The sequence below is a fragment of the Chiloscyllium punctatum genome, chromosome 38 (genome assembly GCF_047496795.1).
Source record: "Chiloscyllium punctatum isolate Juve2018m chromosome 38, sChiPun1.3, whole genome shotgun sequence".
Taxonomy (NCBI): Eukaryota; Metazoa; Chordata; class Chondrichthyes; order Orectolobiformes; family Hemiscylliidae; genus Chiloscyllium; species Chiloscyllium punctatum.
Genome location: NC_092776.1, coordinates 54,285,191 through 54,302,330, shown reverse-complemented (window position 1 = coordinate 54,302,330; position 17,140 = coordinate 54,285,191). Strand labels below are relative to the sequence as shown.

Below are 17,140 nucleotides of genomic sequence, written 5' to 3'. Positions count from 1 at the left end.
AAACTGCAACTCGACTTAACAAACCTTTCTATCCAGCGGCATCGTTACAGTTAAACATTAACATGTGCTCTTCCATGAGAGGCTGTGAATGCATTTGCCAGTATTCCTTGGAAATGCTAAGCTCTGGGTAGACTTTTCAAGAAACTACCAATCTTCAGTTTGTATTTTGGAAGGTGGCATTCCTGAAAGAGTGAACTTAAACAATGCTGCAGGCGAAATTAATGCCCTTAGGGACAAGTTCACCTGAAAGCACACCTCCATTTAATATCATTGTGGAAGCAGGTCATTCAGCCCATCGAATCCACTCCAAGACTTGCTCTATCCCTGTATTCCTGCATTTCCCATGGCCACTCCGCCTAGCCTGTATATCCCTGCACACTATGAGCAATTTAGCATGGTCAATTCACCTGACCTGCACACCTTTGGATAATGGGAGAAAAACCGGAGCAGCCGGAGGAAACCCCCACAGGCACGGGGAGAATGTGCAAATTCCACACGGACAGCCACCCCGAGGCTGGAATCAAACCCAGTGTCCTGGCGTTCTGAGGCAGCAGTGCTAACCACTGAGCCACTTTGCAGCTCAGGCCTGAGCCATATCCTTGAGCTTGTGAAATTCGACCATCTCAAGTGTTCTGAGTTTGACTGTCCTTGATAATCCCGAACTTGACAATGCTCTTTTAAATTCTCTCATGGGGTTTGGGCATCGCTGGCAAGGGCAGCATTTGTTGACCATCCCTAATTGCCCTTGAACTGAGGTCAGTGATTTCCCAGGGCAGTTAAGGAGTCACCCACATTGCTGTGGGTCTGGAGTCCCATGTAGGCCAGTCCAGGTAAGGACAACAGATTTCCTTCCTTAAAAGGACATGAGTGAAGAAGTTGGGTTTTTGCAATAATCAGTAATCATGGCCAGCTTTGCTAAGGCTACTTTCCTCTTAAGATTTATTTGTTTAAATTTCAGTCGCTGTTGTGATAGGAATTGAACCCTTTCCCCACAGTATTCACCTGAGTTGCTGGATTATGAGTCCCGAGACATTACCACTGCGGAGATTGTAATGAGGTCAGCCAGCTGGGCATCATAGAATGTGAGTTCCCTGATCAAGGGCTGTTAATCTGGTGCAATCAGGGAGCCCTGGCTGACATAAAGGAATGTGCTTAAGGGATATTGAGCCCCTGAATGTCTGACTCAGTGAAAGGCAGTGCTTTTGTCAAAAGCTATGCTTTTGCAAATAAAGGATGATTGGTGATGACATGCTGGCCTCTAAAGAGCCATTTCCAACCACTACACTGAGAGAAAATGGGTGATGTTACATCACAGCAACATCTCACCAGCCCTGGCTTGATCTTCAAGCCTGAGGGAGGTCTGAACCCAGACTGATCCTACAGTAATAGGGCTCAATAGCTGAGGTAGCCACTGACACATTTTACATCAATGAATGTTATACCATGAGTGGCCTCAAAATCAAAACTGGAATGGGAAAGGGCAGGAGTGACTGAAGCACTTGAATTGGAATTGGCCTGATGATTGCTTCAGTTATTGCCATCCTTTTCTGAATGAGGCCCTCAAATATATTGGGCACAATTATTTATAGATGTAGACAGAGGCGGATGCCACCTTCAGCTGGTTGGCAGCCACCTGAATCTTGGTCTAACCCAGTGTAATGTTACACATCATTTGGGAACTGAAATTTGCCATGGCTGTGCCCACTTTGTCGAACAGACCCCACCGCTCCCATTTCCACTGCAAGATCAGCAATTAAAATCACTGAGAGGATGTCGGATGCTGCTTTTAAAAACGGGGTGGGGAGGGCAGGCTGATGGAATTCATAGGGTGACTGGACAGGAGCAGTCGCTCCCAAATGGGCAAGAAGGGGGTATGTATATCACTGAAGCACACACTGTCCACGTGAATCCAAATGGAAATGGGCAAGATGAATATGGGTGACAAATAGAGTGAGGTAATGCACCTGTTATGTATTGTTCTGCAATTCAGCATGTACAAAGTGGGAAATGTGTTAACCATCTTCAAGTGAAGTATTACAAATGAGAATTGAGTTACGGAAATTGTATTGTAAGTTTAGTTGGAGGTACTGCAGGAAGGAATTTACAGAACAACTTCACAAGGGGTTCCCCAAATGATGACCAGTGAACAACAGTGACACTTCAGATTGACCTTGGAATTGTTGGTCATCTTATAAAGCAGCAGCATCTCTCTTCAAAGTTCCCAACATTGCAACTGAGGTTTTGGTTATGGTTCATGAGGAAAGTTATTGTTGGTTGCTAAGAAGGATGGGCGTCATTGACGTAAATCCCTGAATCGTTCCTACTTTCTGCAGCCATGCAACACTCCAAGAACCCGGTGTTCCTCCAGTTCTTCTCTGCTGGGCAACCCTGCCTTCCTTCAGTCATGTCATTCCTCCAGATGTGGTAGCTCTAAGCTCACTGTCTCTCCATATCTCATTCCTCCTGTGAGACATATTAAAAACCCACCACTTTGATCAAGCTGTTGGTCCTAATGTGACTTTTAGTGGCCTAGTGTTTATATGTTATAGTCTGATTTGTCGTGTACAATTAGCCATTGTCTATGAGAAGCCATTGGAATCTCTGGTCACTGCAGTTCTGTGCACTGTTGTCATGCCCTTGTTTTGTTTCTGATGTTCTCCACTCATCTAGCCCTCCTCCAAACTGGACCTGCTCTTTCCCCACCTTTCACCCTCAATTGTCACCAACACCAGACTCTTGGCTTTTCCAACAGTCATACTTTCTGTAATGCCACGCCTTCTCCTCAGTCAAAAGCCTGTGAGATGCTGAAAGTCCTGCTTGTCTGGCTACACTGCTGTGGAATGGTTTCCAACAGGTATCGATGCAAGTCATTGTTGCCACTGTTCTATTTCCAGATACATTAATAGGTGCGGTGGTAGGTTGGTCACAAACTGTTCAAACAGGAGCGCAGGAAGTCTTTGTAAAAATTAACTGACTCATTGCACACAGAATGGTGGATGTAGACCAGAATTCATGATGTGGAGAGCCCTAGCCGGTTGGCACTCACCTGGGCATGTCCTCACCACACCCGTTGTCAGACCTTTCTCCACAAGCACAGCCTGTGAAAGCCATTGGCTGCAAGTCATCCGAATGTCACAATCAGACTTGTATGTTCAGCTACTGCTCATGTCACTGGGGGCTCTCTGACTGACAGAAAGAAGAGTCATTTGCGCATGCTCCGACCCTGCCCCATTGCCAAGCACTCCCCTGTACTGCCACCTTAAGGGAGATAGAGTGAGACTGTTCCATTGCCTTGAAGGCCATCAAGGACATTAACTGCATGCTGGAGCACAATGTCTGTGTAGCTGCAGTGTGAATGCTTAGAGTGTGACCCGGGACCTATGTCTCTCAGGACTCAGTGCAGCTTGCTCCAAGACCGTTCCAATGAGAGACTAGCCCCTGGATGTGAGTCATAAAGTCCTGTGCAAGGCTTCAGATCTTGTAAAGTGTCACACACACTGCCAAATGACTCCAAAGATAGTAATTTTGTGCAGGAAGCCTGGGGGGTCTGAAGCTAAGGGGTTGAAGTTCAACGATGAGCTTCCACATGTTGCAATGCTCTGATTCACCTGTTGCAATGCTCCTCACTATGATGCACATCCCAGCACTGGGGCTTTCGATGAACGCCACAAATTGCTGGCTCCTTCTGTGGCCTTGAAAGCAACAACATATTCTCCTTGTTCACGAGACGTGAACATTGCTGGTGAGGACAGGATTTAATGCTCACTAGCTAAGTGTCCTGGAGAATTTCACATGCAAGAGGAGGCAAACAAGATGATATTTCCTCCATTTTCAACTCATGTTTTTGTTTTGTGCTGTTGGAATTGCTGGGGAAGATGGTGAAGGAGTCGGAATGATGGACTAATATCAATCCCTGTCTGAAAACAGCTGCTGTTTACTCATCCCAATTTTATCACTGAAGGCAGACTCCCCTGTGTAACCAGCACTCAGTGCTGCTTTGTCACTTGGAGTTGCTAAAACAGAGTGCAGTTTTATAAATATATTCTCACAATGTGGAAAGCTGCACTGATGGAGAACCAGTTGAGGTCTCTTGAAGCCCAGTCACAAACCACAGAGTTCTTGATGTGTGGGAGGGTAAACGCAGGCAGACTGGTCACTGGGACCAGGCGTTTGGTGTCATGTTAGGATCCAGTGGATCTATAATACAGGCAATACTGCATCCAAAACCCTGAATGGCTAGTCACTTCCCTCCTGCTGCATGTGTTTAGGAGCCACCACTGGTATTCCTGACTTAAATCCTCTGGTCAAAAAGAATTCCGCACTTGGTCTTTCCAAGTCTGCTGCGTGTAATCCTGTCATGAGTAGTAAGTCACACTTTCAGACTACCATTCACCAGAAAATTAACCAACTCAGTTCTATCAATATTCTGTTTACAAGCATAGGTCAGAGATTAGGAATTCTGCAACTGTAACTCACCAAAGCCTGTCCACCATCTCCAAGATACAAGTCAGGAGTGTGGTAGAATACTCCCCATTTGCCTGGATGGGTGCAGCTCCAACAACACTCAAGAAGCTCAATGCCAACCAGGACAAAGCAGCCCGCTTGATTGGCACTGCATCGCCCCACCTTTAATGTTTGTGTACCCCACCACCAACACAGAGCGTACCAAATACAAAATCCGCTGCTGCCATTTGCCAAGCAACCTTCAAAAGCACTTGCTGAATTGGCAACCTCCGCTAGATGGACAAGGATTTTAGATACATTGAAGATCACCCTCTGAAAGTGTCCTTCCAAGCTGCACACCATCCTGCCTTGGAAATATATTGCAGTTCCTCCACTGTCACTGACTCACTGGAACTCCTTCCTGTTAGCACTTTGGACATATTCAAACCGCATGGACTATAGCAGTTCTAGAACATGACTTGCTGCAAAATCTGTTTGGGTGATGTGGTGTGCATGGGTTTCCAAAAAGCTTTGATGAAGTGCCCCATAGTTAGCTTGTCCCCAGTACCGAAAGCCTTGAATAAAAGGGATATCAAAGTTGACTGGGGGATTGTGCACAGAGTAATGTTGAACAGTTATTTTCCAGACTAGGGATACTAGAGAGTTCCCTAGGAATCAGTACCAAGGCCAGTGCTTTACTTGACATTTGTTCGTGACATAGACTTCAATGTACAGAACACAATTTCAAAATTTGAACATGACTTGGAAGTATAGTGAGGAGGATAGTGGTAAACTTCAAGAAGGACAGAGACAGACTGATGGCTGGGCAAGCTTGTGGCTGTTACAGTTTAAGAGTTGCACACGGAAGAGTGATGTGTTGCGTTTTGCTCAGAAGATCGAAAAGGAAAAAAAAGTGGTATTATTCCAGTTGACTGCTGCTGGCATTTTGTGGGATATGCCAGTGTGATTAGTATGTGGTACTGGGGAAGGGGAGTTTGGGTTAGTTCACAATCCACCTCTGTCTTTTCTTTATCTTGGGCCTGTCGAGTGAAAAGTGGTAGAGGATGCATCACAGTGGAATATCGACAGAAGAGGCACCATTCTTGATTAATAAATGGATTTACAGCTTGATAGCAAGAAGTGCAACCACATTAGGTCAGGCATTAGTCATAGTACCTGAGGGAGTTGGTACAGCCACATCTACTCCTTCTGAAAGCTGGAGTAGAGCCTTCCATCTCCACTCACACTGTGCAAAACTTTAATAGAATCAGTGGAATCAATGTAACAGGAACATAATCCCTTTAGAACCAATCCCCTCTCAATAACAGAAACTAAAGGCAACTTGTTGGCTGATACTTCACCAGAAGCCTTTTCTTGGTAACTTTTCCCAATGCCTTTCATTCTCAGGGTCCCAATCCCACCTGAACTGGGTCTGGAATCAAAACAACACTGTTGCTATTATTCTGAACCACATGTTAACTATCTTGCCAACTAAGCCGCCTTTGAAACTTAAAGGATACAATAAGAAGAGGAGGAAGAGGAGGGAAACCAATTATTTAAGGGGGCAGGGCAAAATGTTGTTGAAGAGCCCATTAGGATCCTGGGCTTTATAAATTGAGAGATAAAATACAAGAATGAGAAACGTGATCCTAGCCTGAATACTTCATCCACCAACTTCAGGAAGGTTAAAGAGAGGGTGCAGAAAATTAACAAGAATGACTCAAGGGTGAGGGACAAAGTTACAAATGCAGATTGAACAGGCAAGGGCTGCTGTCCTTGGGGAAGAGAAGGTAGGAGATTTGACTGAGGTCTTTAAAATCACGACAAGTCTAGAGTGTGAAGGAAACGGTTCCTTTCAACAGAAATATCACAAAGAAGGGAACACAGATTTCTAGTGAATGGGCAAAAGAGCCAGCAGCCACATGAGAATGTATATTTCACACCCTGAGCTATCTGGGTGTGGAATGCATTACCTGAGAGTGTGATGGAGGAAGCTTTAAACATGGTTTTCTGAAAGAAATTGGAGAACCAATGGCTGGAGGACAGAGTGAATGTAAATGTTTTGCGTTTACAGGGCAGCGATAAGACAGTGGGTTGAGCTAAATTTCTCTTTGGAACAAGCCAGCTGGACTCTATAGACCAAATGGCCTCCTTCTGTGCTCCAGCCATTGTGGTTCCTTACACTGTATCCCTCCATGACATTGCCATATTTCCCCACCTCCAGCATTCCCCAGCCTTAACAACCAGGCAGAGATCTCACTGCTCTTGCTTTGATGCCCCGATGGTGGCAGTGTCCTGGATCCTAAGCACTGGGATTTCCACCTGAAATACTCGCCACCACGTCTCTCTCTCTCTCTCTCTCAATCTCTCTCTCTCTTCCTTGAGGCTGTTTCTTTCTATCTCTTCCTTTTGCTCCTCCATCATAATATCTCTTCATCAAGGCTCAGTGTCAACTTTTGTTTCATAATTCTCACATGAAGCACCCTGGGGACATTTTTCTGATTTACAGGTGCTATATAAGTGGATATTGTTTTGAACTGAGGGACAAAACCAGGTGGTGGTGGAGGGATATGCCATATACAAGTCGGAGCAGGGCTAGGGCATTTGATCCCTTAAATCTGCCCTGACAATCTGTACACAAATGGTTAAACTGCCTCAACTATTTCTTTCATGCCAACTCAGCAGAGCTACCAGCTCTGGAATATTTTGAAAAATTATCTTATCCTCTTTTAAACATTCAGTGATCGAAAAGAAATTCCCAGATGGTCGGTATGGATTCAATGGACTGAATGGCCTGCGTCCGCACTGCAGGGATTCTATGATCTCAGTTTTAAATGAGTGTCCCCTCATTCTGTAATGAAGTCCCCTAGTTTGGGATTTCCTAGCTAGTGGAAATGTTTCCTCCACATTTAGCCTTTTGTGGTTGTACCAAAGTGATTGACAAAGTGTTATATGTAGGAATTAGGAGTGGGAGTAGGCAATTGAACCCTTCGAGCCCACTCTGCCACTTACCATGATCATGATTGATCTCATCCTGGTCTCAACTCCACCTTCCTGCCTTCTCCCCACAGCCCTTTGTCCCACTTTCCATCAGAAACCTATCTATTTCCCTCTTGATTCTGTTGATTTGATTCTGCCTCCACTGCATCCTGGGACAGAGACGTCCATAGATCCACAGCCCTCTGAGAGGAATAGTTTCTGCTCAGCTCAGTTTTGAAAGTACCTCCTCTCAGTCTGTATCTATGACCTGTTGTTTGAGACTGTCCCACAAAGGGGGGGAGCATCCACCTTATCAAACCCCTTTGGTGTTTTATATTCCTCAATCAGATTCCCACCACCCCATTTTTCTGAACTCCAGCTAGTGTGAGTGTCCACATCTCTCCTCATTTGTCCTTGGAAGGATAAAACAGCTGGAAAATTGATTGAGGATTGCCAATGTTCCAGGAGCAAACAATCAGTCTCTAGGTACTGTGGCGTGGAGGAGGAGAAACATGGCCACGTTCGATAAAATTGATTCATCTTGTTATTTTCTTTGACCATTTGTCTTTACCGGACTGTGGTATGGTGGTTCAGTGGTTAGCACTGCTGCCTCACAGCGCCAGGACCCGGGTTTGATTCCAGTGTGGAATTTGCAACCCCACTGTGTGGAGTTTGCACATTCTCCCCTGTGTCTGCGTGGGTTTCCTCCGGTTTCCTCCCACAATTCAAAGCTGAGCAGGTTAGGTGGATTAGCCATGCTAAGTTGCCCATAGTGTTCATAGATGTGCAGGTTAGGTGGATTAGCAGGGTTACAAGGGTGGGTAAGAACAGGATGCTGTTTAGACGGTCTATGTGGACTTGATGCGCCTAATGGTCTGCTCCCACACTGTAGGGATTTGAAAGGACTGTGAGTGACGGTGGTGGAGACTGCTATCTGTACAGCATTTAAGAATTGGGTAATGCATCCGATTGGCCTCCAATATTTCAGCGTGTATCAGCTGAGCAATGGTTGGAAAGCCAGCCTCATCATGTGAGGAAGCCTCCAGGAGGATGTTGAGACACAGTTGATTACCCTAAATCTCAATCTCGCCTGCTTCACATTAGACTTACACCGAGCATGTTCGGGATGGGTGGCATTCAGTTGGTGGAGATCCCAAAATAAGGAAGGGCTGAGGTGGGATTGGGATTAATTTGGGAGACAACAGGATATTACCCGAGAGTTGAAATCACTGCAGGGCCGTTTCCTTGTTATTTTCCAATGAAAACGCCAGTCCAGCACAGCAACGGAATCTGCGTTGACCCGGATAAATATTTGGAGTGGGCAGCTGCTGAGAATTAGACTTGTCTGTGAGTGATACATATCCTGGTGACTTCATTGCCTCCCCCCCCCCCCCGAGTGTCTTTGTTTGAGTGTGGAACATCGGTGTGAGACAAGCAAGTATCCTTTTACAGAGCAGGAGGCTCAACTCAGTGCTGACTAATTCAGAAAATATGTGCATTGCGACTGGGGGTTCCCGCACACACTTGGGAACTGCTGTCTTTTCTAAACCCCCTTCTTCTCAATGCCCTCCCCTCCTTTGTCTGTCTGTCTGTCTGTGTGCTTTATTTCCTTCCCCAGTCTATAAGATGCACAGTGCTGTGTCTGAGAGGTAAGCACGCCCCCCCAGCTCGGCTTGTGTGGTTGAGAATTGGAGGCAGTGTATCCAGCGGTCGATTGCCAGGGAAGGGAGGGTTTTGAAAGGGGGGGGGGGTTATGGAGAGGAAGGATCAATTCCGGGAGCGATCACTAGGTCAGGGGGTAGGGGGTGAAGAAACAAAACCGGAGGAGAGTTTTTGCAGCTCGCTGGGGGAGATGACTTCCCGAACGTGTAAGGGTCTCTCTGTCTCTGTCTGTTCTCTCTCGCTGTGGAGCGCTCCGGGCTTATTTGCAGGTTTGGGTGGAAATGTGATTTTGCAAAGTTGGTCATTTTGTTACTTACTGTCCAGTTCTTGCAGTCCCTGTCCATTTCCTAGACTCGAGATGTGTGTGTGTGTCCAATCGAGCAGGGTGTGTGAGCATGGAGCTACTTTGAAAACTCCAAGTTTTTCCAAGATGCTCCGTGTCGACAGTGAAGTCATTCCCACATTAATCCAGCTCTGTGCATGAGATTCTAACCCCCACCCACCCCGACCCCGCCGCCCCTAACTCTCTCCAAGTTTCAGAATGGATATATGGATAATGTAGCTGCGTCGGTACTACAGTAAAACTCCAGAGGCTTCTGAATAGATCTGAATCTGTTGTTATGTGAAATGTCCCTCCCCTCCTCCATGCAGTCTGCAACCTCCGAGGGCTCCCCTCCCGATTCCAGCTGATGGCAAGTCTCCAGTGCTGACTCAGCAGTAATACGCCCCCTCCTCTATCCCAGCCCAACCCGAACCCCGTCCTGCACACAGCCCTCAGCGATAACCAGCAAAACAGGCACCATCCGGGTCTGAGGAAAAGCTGAGCTCCGTTTAGTTTCCCAGGCATCATCAGGTGGTTAAAGGTCGGTGGAAGGCTGTTTGTTCGGATTCACTGCTCGGTCAGAGTGGGAGGGACTGTGCAGACGGGCAAATCGGTCTGGGAGGGCAGGGTAACTGTGAAAAACCACCAAGACAGTGGCCAAGCAGAATAGCATCTTTCTGGACAGATGGCCAATAGCCAGTCAGGACCAATATAAATACTGTGCTTCAGAAACAGAGGCACAAAACCCAAGGCCAGGATACTCTTCTGGCACTGTGGTTCAGAGCACTGTGTTTCTGTGTCACTGTGGTACAGGAGCACTAGGTTTCAGTGTCACTGTGGTTCAGAGCACTGTGTTTCTGTGTCACTGTGGTACAGGAGCACTAGGTTTCTGTGTCACTGTGGTACAGGAGCACTGGGGTTCGGTGTCACTGTGGTACAGGAGCACTGGGATTCTGTGTCACTGTGGTACAGGAGCACTGGGGTTCGGTGTCACTGTGGTACAGGAGCACTGGGTTTCTGTGTCACTGTGATACGAGAGCACTGGGTTTCTGTGTCACTGTGATACGAGAGCACTGGGTTTCTGTGTCACTGTGATACGAGAGCACTGGGTTTCTGTGTCACTGTGATACGAGAGCACTGGGTTTCTGTGTCACTGTGATACAGGAGCACTGGGTTTCTGTGTCACTGTGATACAGGAGCGCTGGGTTTCTGTGTCACTGTGATACAGGAGCGCTGGGTTTCTGTGTCACTGATATAGGAGCACTGGGTTTCTGGTGTCACTGTGGTACAGGAGCACTGGGTTTCTGTGTCACTGTGGTACAGGCGCACTGGGTTTCTGTGTCACTGTGGTACAGAGCGCTGTGTTTCTGTGTCACTGTGGTACAGGAACGCTGGGTTTCCGTGTCACTGTGATACAGGCGCACTGGGTTTCTGTGTCAATGTGATCCAGGAGCACTGTGTTTCTGTGTGACTGTGGTACAGGAGCACTGGGTTTCTGTGTCACTGTGGTACAGGAGCACTGGGTTTCTGTGTCACTGTGGTACAGGAACGCTGGGTTTCCGTGTCACTGTGATACAGGCGCACTGGGTTTCTGTGTCAATGTGATCCAGGAGCACTGTGTTTCTGTGTGACTGTGGTACAGGAGCACTGGGTTTCTGTGTCACTGTGGTACAGGAGCACTGGGTTTCTGTGTCACTGTGGTACAGGAGCACTGGGGTTCTGTGTGACTGTGGTACAGGAGCGCTGGGTTTATGTGTCACTGTGATATGGGGGCACTGGGTTTCTGTGTCACTGTGATACGAGAGCACTGGGTTTTAGTGTCACGGTGGTACAGGAGCGCTGGGTTTTAGTGTCACGGTGGTACAGGAGCGCTGGGTTTCTGTGTCACTGTGATACGAGAGCACTGGGTTTCTGTGTCACTGTGGTACAGGGGAGCTGGGTTTCTGTGTCACTGTGGTACAGGGGAGCTGGGTTTCTGTGTCACTGTGGTACAGGGGAGCTGGGTTTCTGTGTCACTGTGGTACAGGAGCACTGGGTTTCCGTGTCACTGTGGTACAGGGTCGCTGCGTGTCTGTTGTCACTGTGATATAGGAGCACTGTGTTTCTGTGTCACTGTGATACAGAGCGCTGTGTTTCTGTGTCACTGTGGTACAGGAGCACTAGGTTTCTGTGTCACTGTGATACAGGAGCACTAGGTTTCTGTTGTCACTGTGGTACAGGAGCGCTGGGTTTCTGTGTCAATGTGATACAGGAGCGCTGGGTTTCTGTGTCACTGTGGTACAGGAGCACTGGGTTTCTGTGTCACTGTGGTACAGGAGCGCTGGGTTTCTGTGTCACTGTGATACGAGAGCACTGTGTTTCTGTGTCACTGTGGTACAGGAGCGCTGGGTTTCTGTGTCACTGTGGTACAGGAGCGCTGGGTTTCTGTGTCACTGTGATACGAGAGCACTGTGTTTCTGTGTCACTGTGGTACAGGAGCACTGGGTTTCTGTGTCACTGTGGTACAGGAGCACTGGGTTTCTGTGTCACTGTGATACGAGAGCACTGGGTTTCTGTGTCACTGTGGTACAGGAGCACTGGGTTTCTGTGTCACTGTGGTACAGGAGCACTAGGTTTCTGTGTCACTGTGGTACAGGAGCACTGTGTTTCTGTGTCACTGTGATACGAGAGCACTGGGTTTCTGTGTCACTGTGGTACAGGAGCACTGGGTTTCTGTGTCACTGTGATACGAGAGCACTGGGTTTCTGTGTCACTGTGGTACAGGAGCACTGTGTTTCTGTGTCACTGTGATACCAGAGTGCTGGGTTTATGTGTCACTGTGATACGAGAGCACTGGGTTTCTTTGTCACTGTGGTACAGGGGAGCTGGGTTTCTGTGTCACTGTGATACAGGAGCACTGGGTTTCTTTGTCACTGTGGTACAGGGGAGCTGGGTTTCTGTGTCACTGTGGTACAGGGGAGCTGGGTTTCTGTGTCACTGTGGTACAGGGGAGCTGGGTTTCTGTGTCACTGTGGTACAGGGGAGCTGGGTTTCTGTGTCACTGTGGTACAGGGGAGCTGGGTTTCTGTGTCACTGTGGTACAGGGGAGCTGGGTTTCTGTGTCACTGTGGTACAGGAGCACTGGGTTTCTGTGTCACTGTGGTACAGGGTCGCTGGGTTTCTGTGTCACTGTGGTACAGGAGCACTGGGTTTCTGTGTCACTGTGATACAGGGGAGCTGGGTTTCTGTGTCACTGTGGTACAGGGGAGCTGGGTTTCTGTGTCACTGTGGTACAGGAGCACTGGGTTTCTGTGTCACTGTGGTACAGGGGAGCTGGGTTTCTGTGTCACTGTGGTACAGGGGAGCTGGGTTTCTGTGTCACTGTGGTACAGGAGCACTAGGTTTCTGTGTCACTGTGGTACAGGAGCACTGGGTTTCTGTTGTCACTGTGATACGAGAGCACTGGGTTTCTGTGTCACTGTGGTACAGGAGCGCTGGGTTTCTGTGTCACTGTGGTACAGGAGCACTGGGTTTCTGTGTCACTGTGGTACAGGAGCACTGGGTTTCTGTGTCACTGTGGTACAGGAGCGCTGGGTTTCTGTGTCACTGTGATACGAGAGCACTGGGTTTCTGTGTCACTGTGATACAGGAGCGCTGTGTTTCTGTGTCACTGTGATACGAGAGCACTGGGTTTCTGTGTCACTGTGGTACAGGAGCACTGTGTTTCTGTGTCACTGTGATACCAGAGTGCTGGGTTTATGTGTCACTGTGATACGAGAGCACTGGGTTTCTTTGTCACTGTGGTACAGGGGAGCTGGGTTTCTGTGTCACTGTGATACAGGAGCACTGGGTTTCTTTGTCACTGTGGTACAGGGGAGCTGGGTTTCTGTGTCACTGTGGTACAGGGGAGCTGGGTTTCTGTGTCACTGTGGTACAGGAGCACTGGGTTTCTTTGTCACTGTGGTACAGGGGAGCTGGGTTTCTGTGTCACTGTGGTACAGGGGAGCTGGGTTTCTGTGTCACTGTGGTACAGGGGAGCTGGGTTTCTGTGTCACTGTGATACAGGAGCACTGGGTTTCCGTGTCACTGTGGTACAGGGTCGCTGCGTGTCTGTTGTCACTGTGATACAGTAGAACTGGGTTTCCATGTCAATGTGGGAGCTCTGGGTTTACTTGGCAACGTGTCCTACTGAAGCGTCTTTTGATTTGTCTGTCTCTGTTCTTGTTGCCAGGTGATGATGCGATGACTGGCGATACAGATAAATACCTTGGCCCCCAGGATCTGAAAGAATTGGGAGATGATTCACTGCCTGTGGAAGGAAACATGAGCTATATGGGTTTCAGCCTGGGAGCTCGATCCGCAAGGTAAGGAACTTTACACTGTTTCCTTTTCGGCACATGGGCCGACATGCCTGGCAGCACCAATACCTTTTTGAAAAATGAAGTACTCTAACTGTTTAGCACCTATCAATTCTGAAGTTTGTCTTTTTTACATGCTTGTGGGAGTTTCTGTCAAGGCCACTGTTTAGCACTCAGTCCAAATTGCTCTCAGGATGGTTGTGATTGGTGAACGTGCATGTCATTTCCGCTGTCTGATGTGGGACTGTCAATCAGGATAATTGCTGTGGATCTGAGCATGTTCATTAATAGGTCACTTTGCGGTAAAATTAGGCTTTCTCGGGCAGAGATGCAGAACTATACTGTGGATGTTTTCAATTTCCCAAGTGTTCTGCACTAAACAGACTTGGACATAAAGCACTGCCCAGGAATAGGTTAACGGAAACCTACAATTAAACGTGTTGTTGATTCAGTGTTTTCCTCAATAAACAGCTGCAAATCAACACTCCTGGGCATCTCTTTTTTTCATAATTAATTTATTCGCACCTGGAGACTGTTTCAAAATACACATTAAAACTGCTCGATATTAATTCTCGCAGTTGGAACATTAAACATTTTACAGCCGTCGCTGTCTTTAACTCCGGCAAGCACTCGCTGTCCAGCATGTGTCCGGTCTCTTGATCAGCTGCAAACAATGTGATTTGTCCTCATTCGGAACCTCCTGCTTGACCATAAACCCCCAGCAGTATTTCGATACCACTCTGTCATTCACTGTTTGAGATTGTATTTTCTTTTCCCTTGCATAACTTAAAATGTTCTCGGGAGCTGAAAGATCAATTCACATGTTTTCTGACCCCAAGATGCCGGTTTCTGATTTCCACACAAAAACCATTCATAAAATGCAGCCATTTGTTTAGATAAGTTGCAGGTTAAAACAAAGTTGTAGTGTATTTACAGTGTCTGTGGAACACAGAAAACATTGAAATAGCACAATGCACTGTTTACTAAACAGCATGCCAGTTAATATTTAAGGAATCACATCCAGATTGAGACATTTGAGGCTTGAATCCAAAATGTTTCCCAAAAAAAGACGCATTTCTTTAATGCACAGCTTAATGTGTTAGGATGTTATGTCCCCATAAGGAACACAAGAAGCAGAGTTGGCCGTTCAGCCCCTTGGCTTAGTTTGTATAATTCTATCACACATGGCTGATCTACATATTCATCCCATTTACCCCTGCCCTGGTTCTCTCATTCCTAACATCTTAAGGTCTAACAAAAATCAATCAACCTCAGCTTTTTGGTGGAGATCATTCCAGATTTGAATAGAATTAGCTTTATTGTCACATGTACTCATTTATGGCACCAGATCCCTGAGTACAAATAGTTTGGGGTGGGGGCGTTAGAGGGAAATCGGAAAAATAAAGAAATAACAAGTCCAGCATTACAGACCTGCAAAAGTACAAAATCATAGTAATAAATTTGAAACATGAGAAAATGAAAGTATCTTCCACAATGTTCCCTTGTTGTGAAGCAGTGCTTCCTGATATCACCCCTGAATGGCCTGTCTCTAATGAGATTTTAAGATCCCCCCCCAACCCTCTCCCTCCCCCCCGCCCCCTCTCCCTTCCCCCCGCCGTCCCCACCACCACCACCACCACCACACCCCCCAATGTTCTGGACTCCCACTAATTAATGCAAGCAAGCTGTAACTCTTTCAGCTGACTACAATAAAACTGACCCCAGGGCATTCCACGAGGGATATCAGAGGAATTCTTTCACGGCCTCAATTTTTGGGCCACCAGCTGCACTTCATTCAAGAAATGTATAGAAAGTAGCAAGTGGCATAACCTGAGGCAACCACTGGGGATCGGAAAAGTGATTTTTGGTTCGCATCTTACAGGAATGGGCACATTCCAGATTCTAATCACGGACAATCACTGTTCATTGCCCTGTTGACCACCAGCGAATGCAATATCCCATTGTCCAACCCTCTCCTGAGTAAACAGCTGACAGAAAGACCTGTGTGGTCTTGTGACTGCCTTTCCCCCAACTGTCGGCTTCACAGTCGTACCTTAAACCTCCCAGGGAGACCAAAACAAGCTGTGAATGAATGAGCTATTAAGCTCTCTTGAGGCGTAGCTAATTACTTTGATGAATCTGTGCATCGAATAAAACATGTGCACAGCTGATATTTTAACCCTGAGATTGCCCTGTTCTCCTGTAACCTGACTGCCCTTTTGAGAAATGTGTCTGGGGATGATGTGTTCAAAAAAAAAATCAAGTTGCTGTAGAAAGAAATAAGAATCTCCTGTTTTCAAAATGACATGAAGCCCGGGCAGTTTGTTTTGTTTCTCTCCTGCTCCTTTGAGCTTTGGAAGCGTCTTTAGTTTTCTAGCCATTTCTGCACTTGTGTTGCTGTGTGTTCAATTGTTTGTCAGGCAAAACTTGTCATGTGCCCAGTGGATTTTCATTTCTACATGAGAGACCTCCATTTTTAATATTTAACCCAATTAAACCAGCACCCTTGAATCCTTTCCCCTTTGCTTTAAATGCTTTTAGTGAGTGCATTATGCTGGTTCTGGCCCTCAGTGAAGGCACCTCCACCAAGTAGAGTAGCTGCAATATTCACATCAGTGTTCTATTCTGTTTGCTCGCTGTTTTTATACAATTCATTTTGAGTAAAGCACCAAGTTTGGGCACCACAATTGCTCAGTGGTTAGTACTGTTGCCTCACAGTGCCAGGAACCCGGGTTCGATTCCACCCTCAGGCAACAGTCTGTGTGGAGTTTGCACATTCTCTCCGCGTCTGCGTGGGTTTCCTCTGGGTTCCCTGGTTTCCTTCCACAGTCCAAAGATGTGTAGGTTAGGTGAATTGGCCATGGGAAATGCAGGGTTACGGGGATAGGTTGGAGAGATGGGTCTGGGTGGGATGCTCTGGGAGGGGTTGGTTGGACCTGATGGTCCAAATGGCCTTCTTCCACACTTTAGGGGTTCTATGAAGTTGCTAAACATTCAGATTACTGTTGAGCTTTGTTTGAGATTTTCTAATCAGTTGCCAATCTGCAATTTTCTTTGAAGCAAATTAATCTTCCAGCTCAACATATCCTCGACATGTAGCATGTGAAATGATTAAGCGTACTTTGCTGTCCCTCTCTTTCCTCCTAGCCAGCTACCTTTCCCCGTGACAGGGAGCAATACAGACCTGTATGTTTCCTCATATCACCTTTGATCCTCATTCAAAGAAATAAGTTAAAAATAAAAAATTTTTGCAAAAAGAAAAGAAATTTACTTGGACACCAATTATTGCTTGAGCTCAGTTTGACTGGTGTGCTTTTTCACAACAAAGACTCTTTGTCATAAAGTACGCAGTGGCTAGCAAGGTTAATCTTAGATTCCCGACATTCCAGCATTCAGA

At 46.9% G+C, this 17,140-nt stretch overlaps 1 protein-coding gene across 29 annotated transcripts in view; it reads left to right on the top strand.

Moving 5' to 3' along the window:
• ank3b (ankyrin 3b) overlaps positions 1-17,140 on the top strand; it is a 716,427-nt gene that overhangs the window by 569,551 nt on the left and 129,736 nt on the right. For 26 of the 29 annotated variants that reach the window (XM_072557889.1, XM_072557888.1, XM_072557893.1 and 23 more), the window contains one exon: positions 13,617-13,749. In XM_072557889.1, coding sequence (XP_072413990.1) covers positions 13,617-13,749 — 133 coding nt within the window. Of the gene's footprint in view, positions 1-8,833; positions 9,072-9,201; positions 9,291-9,741; positions 9,948-13,616; positions 13,750-17,140 lie in introns of those variants that run through there. The other 3 variants (XM_072557906.1, XM_072557905.1, XM_072557908.1) reach the window with 3 other exon arrangements.